General features: G+C 40.0%; 1 protein-coding gene across 7 annotated transcripts in view; it reads right to left on the bottom strand.

Annotated features, from left to right (window-relative positions):
• FGD4 (FYVE, RhoGEF and PH domain containing 4) overlaps positions 1-15,600 on the bottom strand; it is a 100,312-nt gene that overhangs the window by 28,932 nt on the left and 55,780 nt on the right. For all 7 annotated transcript variants that reach the window (XM_033514543.1, XM_015628988.3, XM_015628989.3 and 4 more), the window contains exon 2: positions 7,940-8,104. Coding sequence is in view for 2 of the 7 variants with exons in the window: in XM_015628989.3 (XP_015484475.1) it covers positions 7,940-8,104 (165 nt within the window). In the remaining 5 variants the exon portion in view is untranslated. The remainder of the gene's footprint in view (positions 1-7,939; positions 8,105-15,600) is intronic.

Below are 15,600 nucleotides of genomic sequence, written 5' to 3'. Positions count from 1 at the left end.
AGATTTTTGCATAAAGAACTTATTGCAGCAAAGAAAAAGAGATACTCTTAGATTTAATTAGCTGCTTTGCAAATACAGAGACTTCACATAATTGTCTGTGCACTGTTTGGTGTTAGGGATCTTGTTACACTTCCTAACTAAAAGCTGAACCATTTGCTACATTAACCAGCTAGAAAATTAGGGAGTTTTCTTGTCCCTGGGTTTTTCTTTATAGTGTACTGTAGGAAATACATGTGAGAGGTTTATGACTGCAGGGTTTTTAATAAAAGAAAATTAAGCACAAAGGAAAGAGCCATACTGTGGAGCTCAAGAAAGAGATTTAAATTGCTGCCCCAAAACTCTGATGCTCTCGTTCTTTACCTTATCCCTTGCGACCTCAATAACAATCATCAGTAGAAAAGGTATTTTTGCCTTCAGCTTTAAAATTCCCTTACTCACTGAACCTTTGTCTAATTATACTGCTGAAAACCTTCCCCCCTGAAAACATTTTTTTTTACTCTTGCTTTTTCCCCATCCTTACCACAAGTCCTTCTAATTAGACTGTTAATGATCAGCCACTGTTTAATACAGCAGTGACTAGAACACAAAAGACAAGGTGACACATAAAGCAAGAAAAGTCACAGCACTAAAATCTTTAAACTAACTTTAAGTAACCATGAAGCACTTGTGGGCAACAAAAGTACATCACAGACTGGGCCCAAACACATTCCACACTGGAGCAATGAATGTCCAGCTCCATCAAAGGGAGAGACTTAATGGAAAAGCACCTTAATTCCTGAGAACACAACTCTGTTCACTCCCACACACATCCCCAAAGCATACTGTGGGAGCAGTGAAAGCATTTGATATGAAATTGGAAAAAAATATTGAAAGGCAGGCATGAATTGGAGCAGGCAATAACCTGCTAGTGGAAGCAGTGGCCCAGGGGCTCGGGCAGTGCCCCACAGGCACCCCATTCCAGTGGGGCACAGGCACTGGCCCTCCAGCAGCCATAAAGACCTGGCAGTGAGCAACCATGAAGTGAAGGAGGATTTGAATTGGATTTAGGAATCACATGCCACTTGTGGTAAGGAAAAAAGGCCCTAGTACAGGATACACAATAGATGAATGTGGAAAAGCCTTGTTCCTTGCATTGCTGACACTGGAGTATCTTCCTAACTTACCCTGGAGGACCCATGCACCACAGGAATGAAGTTAAACCCCACCAACCGACATTTGAAAGGCATGTTGAAAAAAATCTTGCAAATATACTAATAATAGATGGTCATAAACTTGAGGAAACACTCAATTAAGGGCAATTTTTCATTTCTTCCCTTCATTAAATTTATAGGTAATACAGGAGGTAATATTTGTCTGTTTCCAACAGCCTAATTGCAGTTAAGTGGGATTGCAGGAAAAGTACCATGAGAGACTCTGCAGAAAAGAATTTACCACAAAAAGCTTTAGACTTCAATCATATCAACTGCAAAGGCTGATAGATAAAATAATCAGAGCGAGAAGGAAGACAATACTGTAGGTCAGATGCTTTTACTGCACACATGTGCACCCTCAGTCCTTGGAAGCTTTATTATTGATTAACACATGCAAAAAAAGCAACTTTGGGGAAAGATGCAGTACAGAAAGATGACTCAGAATGCTGCTCTTTTGAAATAGTTCCTTTGCAACCCTGAAGCAAGCAGATTATTAAATTGGGCAACTGCTTCAGTGTCTGCAGTAGCTGCAGTCCCTCCTGAGAAGCCCCGTGCAGGTGCCTGGCCGCAGCTGCAGTGCAGTGGAACGGCTTTCCCCACGTTCCCTCTTCTCAGGGAGCTCGGGCAAGGCCTGGCAGAATGAGGCCAGCGAGCATCAGATAATTGTCCAAGCACTGAATAGCTCGCTGTGCTGACAAAGGCCATGGGACAGCTGAAAAAAGGAGACACAAGCAGGCTGGGGAAAAGCAGGACACATAATTGGTCATAGGCACTGCCATCCCCTCGGGGAGGAGGTGGACAGCAAAGGGGACACGGAGTGGCTTTGCTGACCAGCACCACAGCAATTTGTAGGAACATTTCTTGCTCTTGCAATGGACTCTGTGTAACCCCCTGTCCTGTGAATTCTCTTATGCAATGGACTCATACATTTCTTCAGTTCTCCTGTGCATCTCACGAAATGTTAATATCCTCACAAGGATATATTAAAACTGCTAAACTTGAGGGAATTAATGTCCACAGATAAAGCAGAAGGAATTAGTTGGTAGCTATTTTTATACTGGATCCACTGGGACAAAAATAAAATTCTAGGACATTTTATGGAAGTGTCACACACTTTTGCAGCTGTTACTGAAAAACAGCTAAGCAGCATTTACGTATGGCAAGCAATGAGGAATCTCTTGTCAAACTGGACAATCCCCATATACTGAAAATCCCTGTAATGTCTTCAGAAGAGAACCACAAACCAAACAGCCAATTCACTTATGCAAAATATTTTATTCCTTACTCCATATCAGCACCTGGCAGCCAAGCATTTCCCCTACCAGCTGCTTCCTGTAGTACTGTATGGTTCAGAAATAGTTGCAGTGGAGAAAGAATAGTCACAAGATCAATGGAAAGAAAAGAATCTGTAGTGTAAAAAAAAAAAAACCAAACCAACCCACAACCCTCAAACCTTCCTGTAAGGTCAGCCTTGTTAACAGGGATTATGGAAAGCAAATTCCATTAATTCTCTCCTCAATGTACTCCTGTAGTGTTTTGCTTTAATCAGATTATTTTTCAGTGTGCGCAGAGCAAGGATCTTAAGGAAAAAAAGAGAAAAGACTGGCCTATTGTAGTAACCTGCATAATACAGAGCTCTGTTTGAGTCTATAAATACTCTTGTCTCTGTACTGTACAATTTTGAGCTCATTAGGAGATACGAACTGCTTATTCTGCCCAAAGAAAACTCTTCCATATATTATGGTAGTTGATACTGTACACCAATAGCCAAAATCAAGATATGTGCTGCAGTGCCTAGCTGTGCATTCAAGTTTGCATATATACATAAGGAAATGTCAGGTAATGCTATATAAATGACTCCAAAGGTACAACCCCCTTTGCAGACTCCAAAGCATATCAGCAAAGGTCATTTATCTCTTGTCTTAGAAAGTATAATGTGTTCAATGGTTAAAAATGCTGCTATGCCTTGACTCGATGAAAATGAAGTTAAAAGTTCCTGTGGTAAGCAGCTACAGCTCTCCTGGCTGAGTCATCGATCATCACCTCCCTGCATGCTCCATCACCTTCAGGAATATCAAATGAGCACTGCTGAATAGATGACAAAGATTTATACTCTTGAGAACAACACAAAATGACCAGTAACCTAAACTCAGCAGAAAGAGAGAAAAAAAAATCCTCTTCTCTTTGAGATGTGTGTTTCCGCATTTTTAGTTCACCACACAAGAATAATCTTTAATAGTATATCAAGAGAGAAGACAAATAATAATCAGATGTGTTTTGTTCTCTCATTTGTCTTCTTCACAGAGATAATTTGGGCATTTGTCAGTTTTGGTGATGAGACACTGTAGCAGGTTTCTTAAAGGACACCAAGACTGGAGTAGCCTACGTAGGAACAGCTGTCAGTTTTAGTCCAATTCACCTTTAACTGCACAAGTTTCATTTGCCAGGGAAGTACAGTCTACACCTCAGACTTCTAAGAGGTCTCTCAGCTTTTTTAAGCCCAGGCCACTGAAAACTTTTAACCACAGACTATAAAATACCTGAGAAAGGAAGACAGGATTCATGTTACACACAGGCAGCTAAAACTGACTGCCAAAGTCTAAAAGTTGAATCTGTTGCATCCTTATCATTTCACAGTAGCACAAACCAGGACATCTTTTGGAGTGGAAATTCACCTCCAACCCAAACAAAAATTCCTCTTCAGCCTCAGCAGGAGATTCATAAGTACTCCTAGGCTCTCATTAGAAAAATTTAAATGAGCAAGTGATGCACAGTCTTGAACTGACAAGACACTTCACTGCTTTGAAGAAGTGTTGGCATTTCCACATATTTTGTATCCTACAATAAAACTGCCTGCTACAGACAGCAGTTTCAGTGCCCAGTATTTAGCAATTTGGCATCATAAAAAAAAAAAACGGATGCAAGAGGTTCAAAGAGCAAGGAACAGAAGAAACTAGAAAAAAGGGTCAATTTTCACATGCCACTCTACATGAATTCTGCTATTGCAAGGTTCAGATCACTACCCAAATATTTGTAGGTAAGGGCAAATTTCAAATTATTTAACAATTTGCTTCATCTCTATGGTTCGTATTCGTACTGGAACTTGGTAGCATATTTTGCTATTTACACTGACTGCCTCCAGTCTGGATTAATCCACTTTATCAGGGACTGATATCACTGCATTGGTGCAAAGGCAAAGCACCACATCCCACAGCTGGTAGAGACACACAGACTGACTGCTTTGCTCTGCAGCCCCGAGTCCTTTGCTCAACTCCCTCACTGGCTTTCAGCCAGTTTCAGGCTGTGCTCCAAATTTGCTCCAAAGATTTTCCTGAATCAAACCCTGCTCCAGACAGAAATCTGACACATGAATTGCTGAATTGTTGATGGAAGGATTTATTGGGGAACAAAAATTGATGGCAGGAATTATTAGAGAACAAAAATCCTGCTTTTACTGACAGTGTATCAGACAGGTTTTTTTCCTCCTTGAAATGCCGGGGGAAAAATGAAAATTAAAAGAAAGAATTTTATATTGGATTGCATGAAGAAATTTATTCACTTGACCTAGCTACCCTGAGTGAACTGTTTCCAAATGCTTAAACTACTTCTCAGAGACCAAGTACAGATAAAAGTACAGGGTTCACTTGAAGAGCAAGATTTTTTCCTCAATATCAAAGCTCTATTTCCCTTAATAAAGCAAACTTTACTGAAAATGGCTGTACCACACTTGCAACACAACCTCAAAGTCATGTCTATATCTCTCATTTCAGTTATTTTGGTGGGTTAGATAAAGGTGATTTTGCAGTTAGTTCCTCCACAACCATATTCAATTGGGCATTACAATTCAGGTCTGTAATCTTGTTTCCTTTCACTGTGAAAGGCTACTTAGTATTTGCATGGCTACAACAATCATATGGAAAAATGTTTCCTGCTGCTGTAAACCAAAAATGTTTCTGCACTTCCACATGAAAGCCATTTAATAAAATAGTGGCTACTTTAAAGCAAATAAACCAGAGCCTAGTTTGTTTAGAACATTTAGACTCCCAAATGCCTCTCTCATTAATTCTGGGGTTTTTTTGCTTCAATTCAATAAAAAGCCAAACAAAAGATAAACAAAAACTTCCATCTGATGCACATACTTAATATTAATAAATGGAGAGCGACCCATGAACAAGGGAGACACAAAATACTATTTACAACAGTATAATTGAATTTCATCCACACAGCTGCATTTCTTAGACTACAACACTATTACTGGCTGCAGCACATTTTGAAGTACATGATATTGACAAACAAAAGGAAACATGGCTAGGAAAGAGCAACAACAGCTGTGTAACTTGAATGAATGGGGTCCAATAATATACAACTCCTAATTTATCTAATAGCTAAAATTTTATAATAAGTATGTTGGCTTTGCTTTTGAAAGGCTTAAAATCATTTTATTGATAGCACATCTCTATTTATCCATTAACGATTTCTAAAATATTTTTCTTAGGAAGAACACATGTTCTCTTTGCTGTAGAGAATTCATTTCAGAGCCCTAGGAAATGGTGCAGAAAGGCTTCTCAGATAAGTAATGTTTACATATGACTGGCAAAAACAATTTAGTTTAGTTAACAATACTGGCAAATGTTCTGTAAAAACAAACTACACAAAAAAAATAGAGCTTTATTTTGCTCTCATTCTCCTGAAGTAAACAAAACTTTCTTGACACCTCAAAAAATTTCTTCCTGCTCTTAACTCTAAGATGAACTCAGGACTGATGCAAAATTCCCATTGAATGATACAGATATTTTTGACTCCACTATATGATGACTCTGTGTGATTCCAGTTTCTGTACTTGATTTAGATGTGCTCTAGTACTAGGCTTGTGTGACCAGGTTTTAGTAGCTGGGGGGACCACAGGAGTGGCTTCTGTGAGAAGCTTCCAGAAGCTTTCTCCATGTCCAACAGAGCCAATGCCAGCCAGCTCCAGGATGAACCCACCACTGGCCAAGGCTGAGCAGAGAAGGGAGTAACACCTGTGATAATACATTTGAGAGGGGGAAAAAAAGTTATTGCACAGACATGATTGTGCTCAGAGAAGAAAGGAGTGACAATATGTGAGAGGAACAGCTCTGCAGACACCAAGACTAGTGCAGAAGAGGGAGCAGGAGGTGCTCCAGGTGCTGGGATTCCTTCACAGCCCCTGGTGCAGCCCAAGGAGAGGCAGCTGTGCCCCTGCAGCCCATGAAGGGCCATGGGGATGCAGAGATCCACCTGCAGCCCGTGGAGGAGACCCATGGAGGAGTATGTGGATGCCTGACAGGAGGCTGTGACCCCATGGGAAGCCCACACTGGAGCAGGCTCCAGGCAAGGACCTGCAGACCCAGAGAGAGAGAAACTCTGGAGCAAGTTTTCTGGCTGGGCTTGTGACCCTGTGGGGGACCCATGCTGGAGCAGGCTGTACCTGAAGGACTGTACCCTCCACTCATGCTGGAGCAGTTCATGAAGAACTGTAGCACACAGAAGGACACAGGCTGGAGAAGCTCATGGAGAACTATCTCCCATGGCAGGTACCCTAAGCTGGAGCAGGGGAAGGACCCCTCTGCCTGAGCAGCAGCCAAAACAACCTGTGCTGAACTGACCATAACCCCCATTCCCATCTCCCTCTGCCACAGGGGAAAGGATGCAGAGCCTGGGAATGAGCTTGGGGTGTGGGGGAAGATGTTTTTAAGATTTGTTTTACTTACCATTATCCTGTTCTGGTTTTGGTTAATAATTAATTCAACACTTTTCCCATGACAGCAATCAGTTTGTGACCTTCCTCTGTCTTTATCTCAACTCAGAAGCCTTTTGTTATATTTTCTCTCTCCTGTCTATTTGAAGAGGGGAATGATAGACCAGCTTTGGTGGGTACCTGGCATTCAGCCAGGGTAGGCCCTCTACATCTAGCTTTCTGTGAGTAATTCTTGTTTCTGTCTCATCAGCACTGTGTCTCAGAATCCAATGCACTAGGCAGCACTGTGATGTTTGTCTTCTAAACTCACTCTCTTTTTTTTAACTTTTAAAATGATCAAAGTTCCTATTGCACGGTCACCTCTAAAAGATATCAGTCCAGATTTGATTTGAATTCAAGATTTCTGGAATGTAGTCACTCAGCTACAGCAGAATCAACAATAGCACTGATAAGACCACATAAAAAGATGGTTTGAGTCAATGTATATAGTGATTTTATATATGTATAAATTATACATAGATATTTATACATATAAAGTGTGTACATATACATACACATATACATCTATATACAGGTTGATCTATTTGGTTTTTAAAAGTGAGGGTATTATATGCACAGAAACAGCAAGAAGGGATATCTAATTCTACTCTGTGTACATTAATGTCAGCTTTTGGTGCACAAACATGAAGTTCCCATCTTTCCACATATTCCTGCAGGAAGGCTCCTCCCAATCTCTGCTCAAACTCCAAAGACCCTGAGTATCTTCCCACCACCCCTGCCTTGAAGCTAGACTGTCAAACACTCTAGTTTAAGAACAGTGTCCAAACCTCCCAGCTCAAATACAGCAATACTTTTGAAAAATAAGCCAGAAATTACAGAACCATAAGGCATTTACAGAACATTTCTATTTCAGCAGAAAGCTTCTGCCCCATAGTTTTCTCTCCTCAAATACAGTTCTCTCAAGGTGCTCTGTTCCTCTCAGAAACCTGAGAGAACAATTTCCCTAAGAAAAGTATTTGAGAGTGCTTACCTTGTGGCTTTGGACTTGAAGCTGAACGTGGGGACTGTTTGAGTGGCACACTTCCATTTATTCCCTGAGCCGCTTCATTGCGGACATTCTGCTCCACAAGCCTGGCTGTGGCACTCGCTGCACAAACTCTAGACAGTATTAAGGGCTTTGGACAGATGCTGCTGCCTGAAAAATAAATACATACAAAAATAAGAAACGGGACTGAATATAGGGTAGAATGACTACAAGAACATTTATTAGAGTGCTAACAATTCTCTACAGAGAATATTAAAATAATTAAGAGTGTCTCGTCCTAAAAACACTCCTTGCCTTTCACTGAAATTTGTTATATTGTTTAAACCATGAAGAGTTGGATATTAAGAATATATTTCTGTGACTAGCCTAAACCCTTCTATAGGAACATGACAATATCCAACAGACTTTTTTCCTATTTGAATTGTTGATTGTTCAACAGAACTGTAGAAAACCAGCATTTTTTTTCAGCTGTTCTATTTCTGCATTCGAAGTGTGTTTATATTCAGAACATTTATTTCATTACTGATGGAAGGATCCAAAAGTCTGCTAAATTAATTGCATCTTTTTTGGGTAGGAAAGGGCCCAATTATAAGTATTAAAAAAAAAAAAAAAAGCACAGGACAAAGCCAGCTGACTCTTTCTTAGCAGAATGGAATTAATTCTCATTCATAGGATCAATATGCCGTTATTGATAAGAAATGTGGAAGAAAATATAAAGTAAAACATATTCAAACAATAGAAACTAATAAAAACATTTATTAACATAGAATATGACTACAGAAGATAAAACCACGCACTCTAGTTTTGGGGCGTAAAAGCAACTGGTTCTCCAAACACAATCAAACACCTGAAAGAATAATATGAAGGACTGAGATGCACTTAGGTCAATATCCATTTTCCTCTTATTAAAAAAAAAAAATAATTCACAACATTTTTGTGGGAGGAGCAAGGAAAAGGAGAAAAGCCCATTTATCATTTATTGAGGTGGTGTCATAATTATTTTCATTTTTAAAAAAAATACTAGGGTAGAGTTTCTGTGCCTCTATTTACTGTTGCTGTTTCCACCCATTCCATTTGCTTGCCTTTGCTGGCTTTTTCTTTGCACATTTCCATAAAAAGCAAATCCAAAACCCACTCAATCATTTCATAAAGTGATCTTACAATATCTTCTGAGCAGCAACTGCTCTGCAGAGTTTGGACCTTCTGACCTGATCCAACTCCCTCTCCCAGTGCAAAATCCCCCCCACCCCTAGTTACTGCCAAGCCTGCTCTTAGAACAGCAATGGAAAGGGATGTTACAACTACTCTTCTGTGCTGTTTAATGGTTCTTCAGCACTTTCTGGATTCCAACAAGACTTTCAAGTACTAATTCTTTATTTCCTGGAAGCCTATTTTTCCTGTTAAACACGGAGGTTGCCTTACACCCAGAGGCTGCCTCCACCACCACAGATTCCTGCAGAGGTCCACAGTGAGATCAACAATCCATGCCACCAAAGCCCCAGTACTCAGGTGACAACTCATGCTCAACACCCACAGCAGCAGCACAGCATCTTTCCCTCTTCCAGCTCATCCAAGTAGCAAGGGATCTCCCAAGAACATAAAGGTGGCTGATCCAGAGTGATGAGGATAATCTAACAAAGCCCCCAGCCTACAGAAGCATCTCAGATTCCTGTGATCTCAGGCAGAGATTCCTTGACTCTGTTTCCTTTGGTATCACTCCCATCCACAAAAAAGCTGTATTGTACAGCAGTGAGAGCTCTGTCCCACATCATTCCTCAAAGCCTTACAAGGTACTTTAGGTGCCATGTCTGCCTCTCCTGTGGAGCTGGGAGTACTGAAAGCTCTTAGAAAGACCAAGCTGATGGTACAGAGAGTTGTACCACAAAAGTTTTCCTTGCCTCCACCAAAGAGTTGACAAGCTGTATTTCCCTTTACTACAGAATCCCATGCAAGTACAACTTGTATGGATTACATTTTCTATGTACAATTATATGTACATTTTTATATTATTATTATTATTTATATAATATTTATATTATTACTGTTAAATATATTAGATATATGTACAATTTCTATGGATATACAAATGTAGCAGTTTACACTCAAACTGGGCAATCCTAAACTCAGAAACAAATTTAAAAAGAGTAACTCCTGTGAGATCCTGTGAGTAGGTTGCACAAATTGGGTAGGCAATTGCACACAATTTATAAATCTATATTCAGATCATTTATAAGTCTGCAATGAGGGTCAAAGTGTGAAGCCCTAGACCTTTCTGAAAACTAATTACCTTGCAGATTTGTCAGCCAATGTGCTGCAAAAATCCACAGCTCCCAGAGTGCAGCTCAGTAAGGGGCACTGCTGTGTCAATTCTTCAGGCCAGGGCTAAAAATCTCCATTGAAATGGTACCTTATTTATTAAAAGGATTTCCTAAGAAAATGAGGGTCTCTGTGGTCAGAATAGGAACTTACTTTGCACACACAGCTTTATCAAGGCACTGACGCCTGTTGAAGGTTATCGCTCACGATCATGTAACACTGAGCCAAATACAGAGCTGCTGCTGAGCACAGAGCTGCTCTGTGGTCGGCCACGGTCCCCCCTCCTTGTCACCTTCTGCTCCAGCTTCTGCTTCTGGCTACTCCTTCCCCTGGGCCAGCACCAGCCCTTGTTGCACTGCACCATGAGATGAGCAGCACACCCATGGCAGGTGGAAGCTGGAGTGCATTTTGGATGGGTTTGACCTCACAGCTGCCCCAGCGCTGCCGCTCGCACAAGGGACCAGCTGGGGATATGGCTGGAAGGGCAAAGGACAGCTCCTCTCAGCAGCAGCAGCCCTTCCTTAGACCTGCCTGGTGAGATCACTTCAACACAATCCCAGTTCCTCAAGCAGCTGTTCAGATTTTCATTCTGCTTGGTTCACACATGCACACACACAGCCTTAATACAAAGACCAGCAAAATCAGCAACAGCTGAAAACAAATCTTTAATGCAAAAACATTACGTGGCCTTAAGAATCAATTTTATTGTCAGCATCACACAGTCCACACCAGACTGGCAAATATTACTTGCATTCAGTGGGCAAAAGCCATTTTGTAAAGCTCATCTGCTGTAATACAGAACGGTAACAGAAGCAACAGAAAAGAGTGCTTATTTAGAACTGGATTTTTGCAACTGCTTACAGGAAACAAAAGCTCCAAGAGGTGTTCTGATTCAAGATGTGCTCTGGCTCCACACCTACAACTCAGCACATGGGGGTGTAGGGAAAGAGAGAGACTTCAAATTTGTTATTTGTACAAGCCATTAAATAAATTCTCCTTTCTCTGTGGGAGCCATGTTTGCTCAAGATGGACATTTAACCTATATTTCAAACTAGTGATATTGCTAATCGTGTTACATCCTCGAGCCATGTAAAGCTGGAATAGTAAAAGGTAACACTAATCCAGCCACAGCATATTTCTATACATAACTGAGTATTCAAAATTCTCTGGGCAAAAAGCATCCTTTAACATCTGTGGAAATCTGAGCCCTAGTTTCTAGGCAATGAACAATACCACCTTTCCAGGTGATGCAGACAATAAAATTGTGGCAGAAACACAAACTTGAGATAAAAATTCCTGCATACCTGGTGTATTGTATGCAAGTGTATTGTAATATAATAATATATTTTGTTATAACAAAAGCCCAAAACATGTGATATTCAGCCAAATACTTGCTCCACAATCAGCAGCATGAATTTCAGTAGGGCTGCTCTATTCTCTAGGTTTAAATAAGCAGTAACACAGTCTGCCTTTTCAAAATACAGATGTTGCCCTGTAAATACAATGTAAAATGCCATTAGATTTGCAAAAATGAAGATATGCTGCAAAAACCTGCACCTTTTACTGGGCTGAAGTAGAACCCCATCATGATTATTTCTGACCTGACTAAAGAAACACTTTTACTCTTCTGCTACTTCTGTGAATTATAAAAACTGAGAAATTTTACCTGAAGTCAGAAATGCCATGCACAACAAAATACTACCAGCCACTTCCTGTGTTGACTGGTACATGATTAATACCCCCCTTTCATAATCAGGAATAATGAAAAACACTGGAGAGGAGAGAAAGGTGGGGAAAGATGTAAGAAATGAAGGGAGAAAGGGGTAATAATAATCAACAGAAGAGAGGAATAAACAGTGCAAATTTGATAAGCGCTTAATTATTTTGCTTATCATCTGCAAGGAAACGAGAAGCTAGAATGCTTGCAAACACGCTTGCATCTGCAAGTATGTTTGAAGCTAGGTGATGAATGATCTATTTTTTCAGGGCATTTTAATTAGAAATAACTTGGATCCATGAACATTTAGACAAACAATCAGCCAGCCTGAAATAGCAGTAAGATTAAAAAATGGCTTATTTATATTCACGAGGATTACATTAATGTCTTAGTATTTGATAGGTCTTCCATCAGCAGTTCCATGAGCCAATCTCAACACCATTAACTCTTCTGTTGTATTTATTTTCATTCCCACTTACAAGCACATAGTGCTTCTCTACTGCTGCAGCACTGTTTAATTTTAACTACCACTGTGATGAGATTTCACTCTCATTCGTACATTCTGAATGAAAGAAATGCAGTGTTTCTGGATGGAAACAAAATCCACGGGGAAAGTTAGTTTCTTGTGACAAGAGGCAAAATTAAAGGATGGAAATTACTTCTCTTAAATTATGTAGTTATGCATGCCCCATGTGATAAGTCCCAAGAGCACCCACCCCAGTGGCTGTGGTCTTGCTGCTCTACTGCTGGATCTTTTTGTGTAAGATCATTGCAAAGCTTCACACTTCCTACCCAGCCCTGGGCAGAAGTGTGGGTTCAGCAAATAGACCCTGCCAAGGCACTGGCTCAGGCACAGCAACCAAAGCAGACATTCTCCTGGGCAGCTCAGAGTAACACTGACACTGCCAGAGACTCACCATCCAACTCCAACCCATCCACTCACCAAACACCCCAGGAGCTGGGGTAAGGACAGAGCAGGAGTGAGCAGCAGCTTCCTGATCACGAGCAAGAAGGCACAACATGGTTTCTCAGTTACAGCACCGCACATCGAGGCCTGGGCCAGACATCCAGTACATGAGGTCATAGATTTTGCAAGAGTTGTGTCCAAACCTGCCCTCAAAACTAAGTCTTAAACAACCTGGTACCTCCCCTTCACAGACCTTACCCTTTCAGTGAGGGGAACTGGCATGCTCCTAGGAGGCTTACACTGCTGAAGCATACCCAATGTCAGTAACAACTGGACTAAGCTCAAATTATCTGAGAATTAGGAGTGTGAAGAAGGAGGGTAGGAAGTCTGGAAGCCAACATTTCTCTCATAAAAAAAATATAAAAATCTTCCTTCCTCCAATTTCTATTAGAAGCTATCATGCCAAGTTAATTACACAGTTGTGCTATGATACATCCTCACCTCTCCCACTGCAGTGGTGATAGAATTGTGAATGTTTTCAGCTGCAGAATAGGGCAGAAACTCCACACTGACATTCTGTTCTGTGCAGATGTGCTATAAAGGTTAAACATCAAGCCAGCCTTTACTGTGGTGAGCCACTGCTGAAATACTGTAAATAGCTGACAACCAAACACTGCAAAAAGAGAAAAAAAAAATGGCTTTTGCTGAAGTCAGGAGGGCTGTCTCACTAAATAAATTAGTTTCCTTTCTGGGAGAAGGTGCTGGCCAGAAAAATAAATAGCAAGTAACAGACGGTTTAGAATTATCTTTGAAAAATGGAATCTTGGCAAAGTATAGGGGACAGATCAGGTTCTGTTAAAGGATTAGTTCAGATACATATGCTGACAAAATGCAAAAATGTAGGGTTTTTTCCTTGCAGAGCTATTCCCCAGACACAGGCAAAAAAGTTCTAAGTTCAACAGAAGAAGGTAGAGCATCTTTTGGGAGTAAAAAATATGTAAACCATTAAAAACTATTATTTCTCACTGCATACAATCATTAATAGAACTACAAAAATAGTATTAACTGTCTTTCATAGCATTTTCCACATGGAGTTAATAAATCTTCAAGTAAATATGGTAGATATAAATTATAGATTGAAAAGAAAGTATATAAATACTGCTTTTAGTACAATGATCCCTGTGAATGCACTCACAACATGTGATGGTGAAGTTAAACAGCAAACATTACCGAATTTCAAACTCTCAGACCAAACACTTGCTACATGATACTTGCCAAGAACCAGAAAATATTTAACTTCTTGGTATTTGTGGTACCTTACTTAGTAACAGAGAGCAAAGGTTTCCAGACTGTGGTATGCACAACAGTGTGTGAACCACTGGCAACAAATAGAGCAGCAATACAGAAGGAAAACTGAAAGAAACTTCAGCAAGTTTAACAGTGCACAACACCCAAAAGAATAATTAAAAGAAGAAACAGCATTTGAAATAGTTTCATTTTTAATAAACTGAGGTGGGTTATGCAGAGCATCAGTGACAGAACCCAATACCAAATGTTCCCATATCTGCTTGGTCTAAGATGAGACATTACTGCATTGGTTTGATTTGCAGGTATTTAGGAGACTTGAGCATTTCATGCTGCTTTTCCCATGTTTTGCCAAGCATTACAGTTGTTTTAGTTGGAAGATATCATGCATCTCTCTGATGGTAACTTTCATTTCTAGACTGAAATAGACCTTCCAGTAATGTCTACTAAAAAATGGAGTTGCTTGGATGCCTTTCAAGAAAGATACATATTTAAGGCAACAAATTCAAGATTATAAAGTCCAAGCTTTAACAGGAAGCACCAAAATATTAACAGAGATTTATCAGTAATCCCCTGATCTCAGTCTCTGCACACAGTGAATCACACAGAGCAAGGAACTGAATGGTGAATTCCACAGTTACTACAAATGTCCTGCCAATGCTGGCTACAGGAGGCAGACTCAGTGTGCTTCACTCTGTTGTCCTGTCTGGCTGTGATCTTTGTTCTTTTGGCTCTGATAATTGTTTCCTTGCAGGCAAACTGCGCATCTGCTGTGACTCTTATTAAAATGAGTCAACAATTTATGGGATTATCTTCCAACATTTGTTTCAATTTTGGATTAGCACAATAATGTAACATGCACTGCTGATGCTGCTCCAATAAAACAAAAAGCACTGGACAGAATTTGAAATTATTTTAGTTTGAAAGCGGAAGTTTATGACTGAGGCCCTCTGCCGAACCACACCATTTCTTCACTAAGGTTTTTATTACTCACCTATACTGTACACACTGTGATGATGGCTTTGCTGATGGTGGAATAGTTCATCAGCTATTTAATGAATAATGGGGGTTTCTTAAATACACAGAGAAAAGAATTGTTCAAACCACATCTCCAAAAAGACATGACTGGAGAGCTCCAAGTGCGAGGAGTGCTTCTTCACAGGAATAAAGTACTCCTCTTCCACATACTTAGTTACTATATTACAATATATTCCCTTTCACTTTAGTCTTTGAACATGTATTATCAATGGAATAGAGAGAAATATGCAATTTATATTGCATATAAAAATATGCAATAGTATTATTTTACTTGTAGAGTCTTTTCATGGCTTGTGTTTCATGAAACAATGAAACACAAAAAATCTTTCAGCAGATTTGGACAATATTTTTTCTTTGCTTTTA

The sequence above is a fragment of the Parus major genome, chromosome 1A (genome assembly GCF_001522545.3).
Source record: "Parus major isolate Abel chromosome 1A, Parus_major1.1, whole genome shotgun sequence".
NCBI classification, from domain to species: domain Eukaryota; kingdom Metazoa; phylum Chordata; class Aves; order Passeriformes; family Paridae; genus Parus; species Parus major.
Note: the sequence above shows the minus strand (reverse complement) of the source record. Positions and strands in the feature narration are given on the sequence as shown.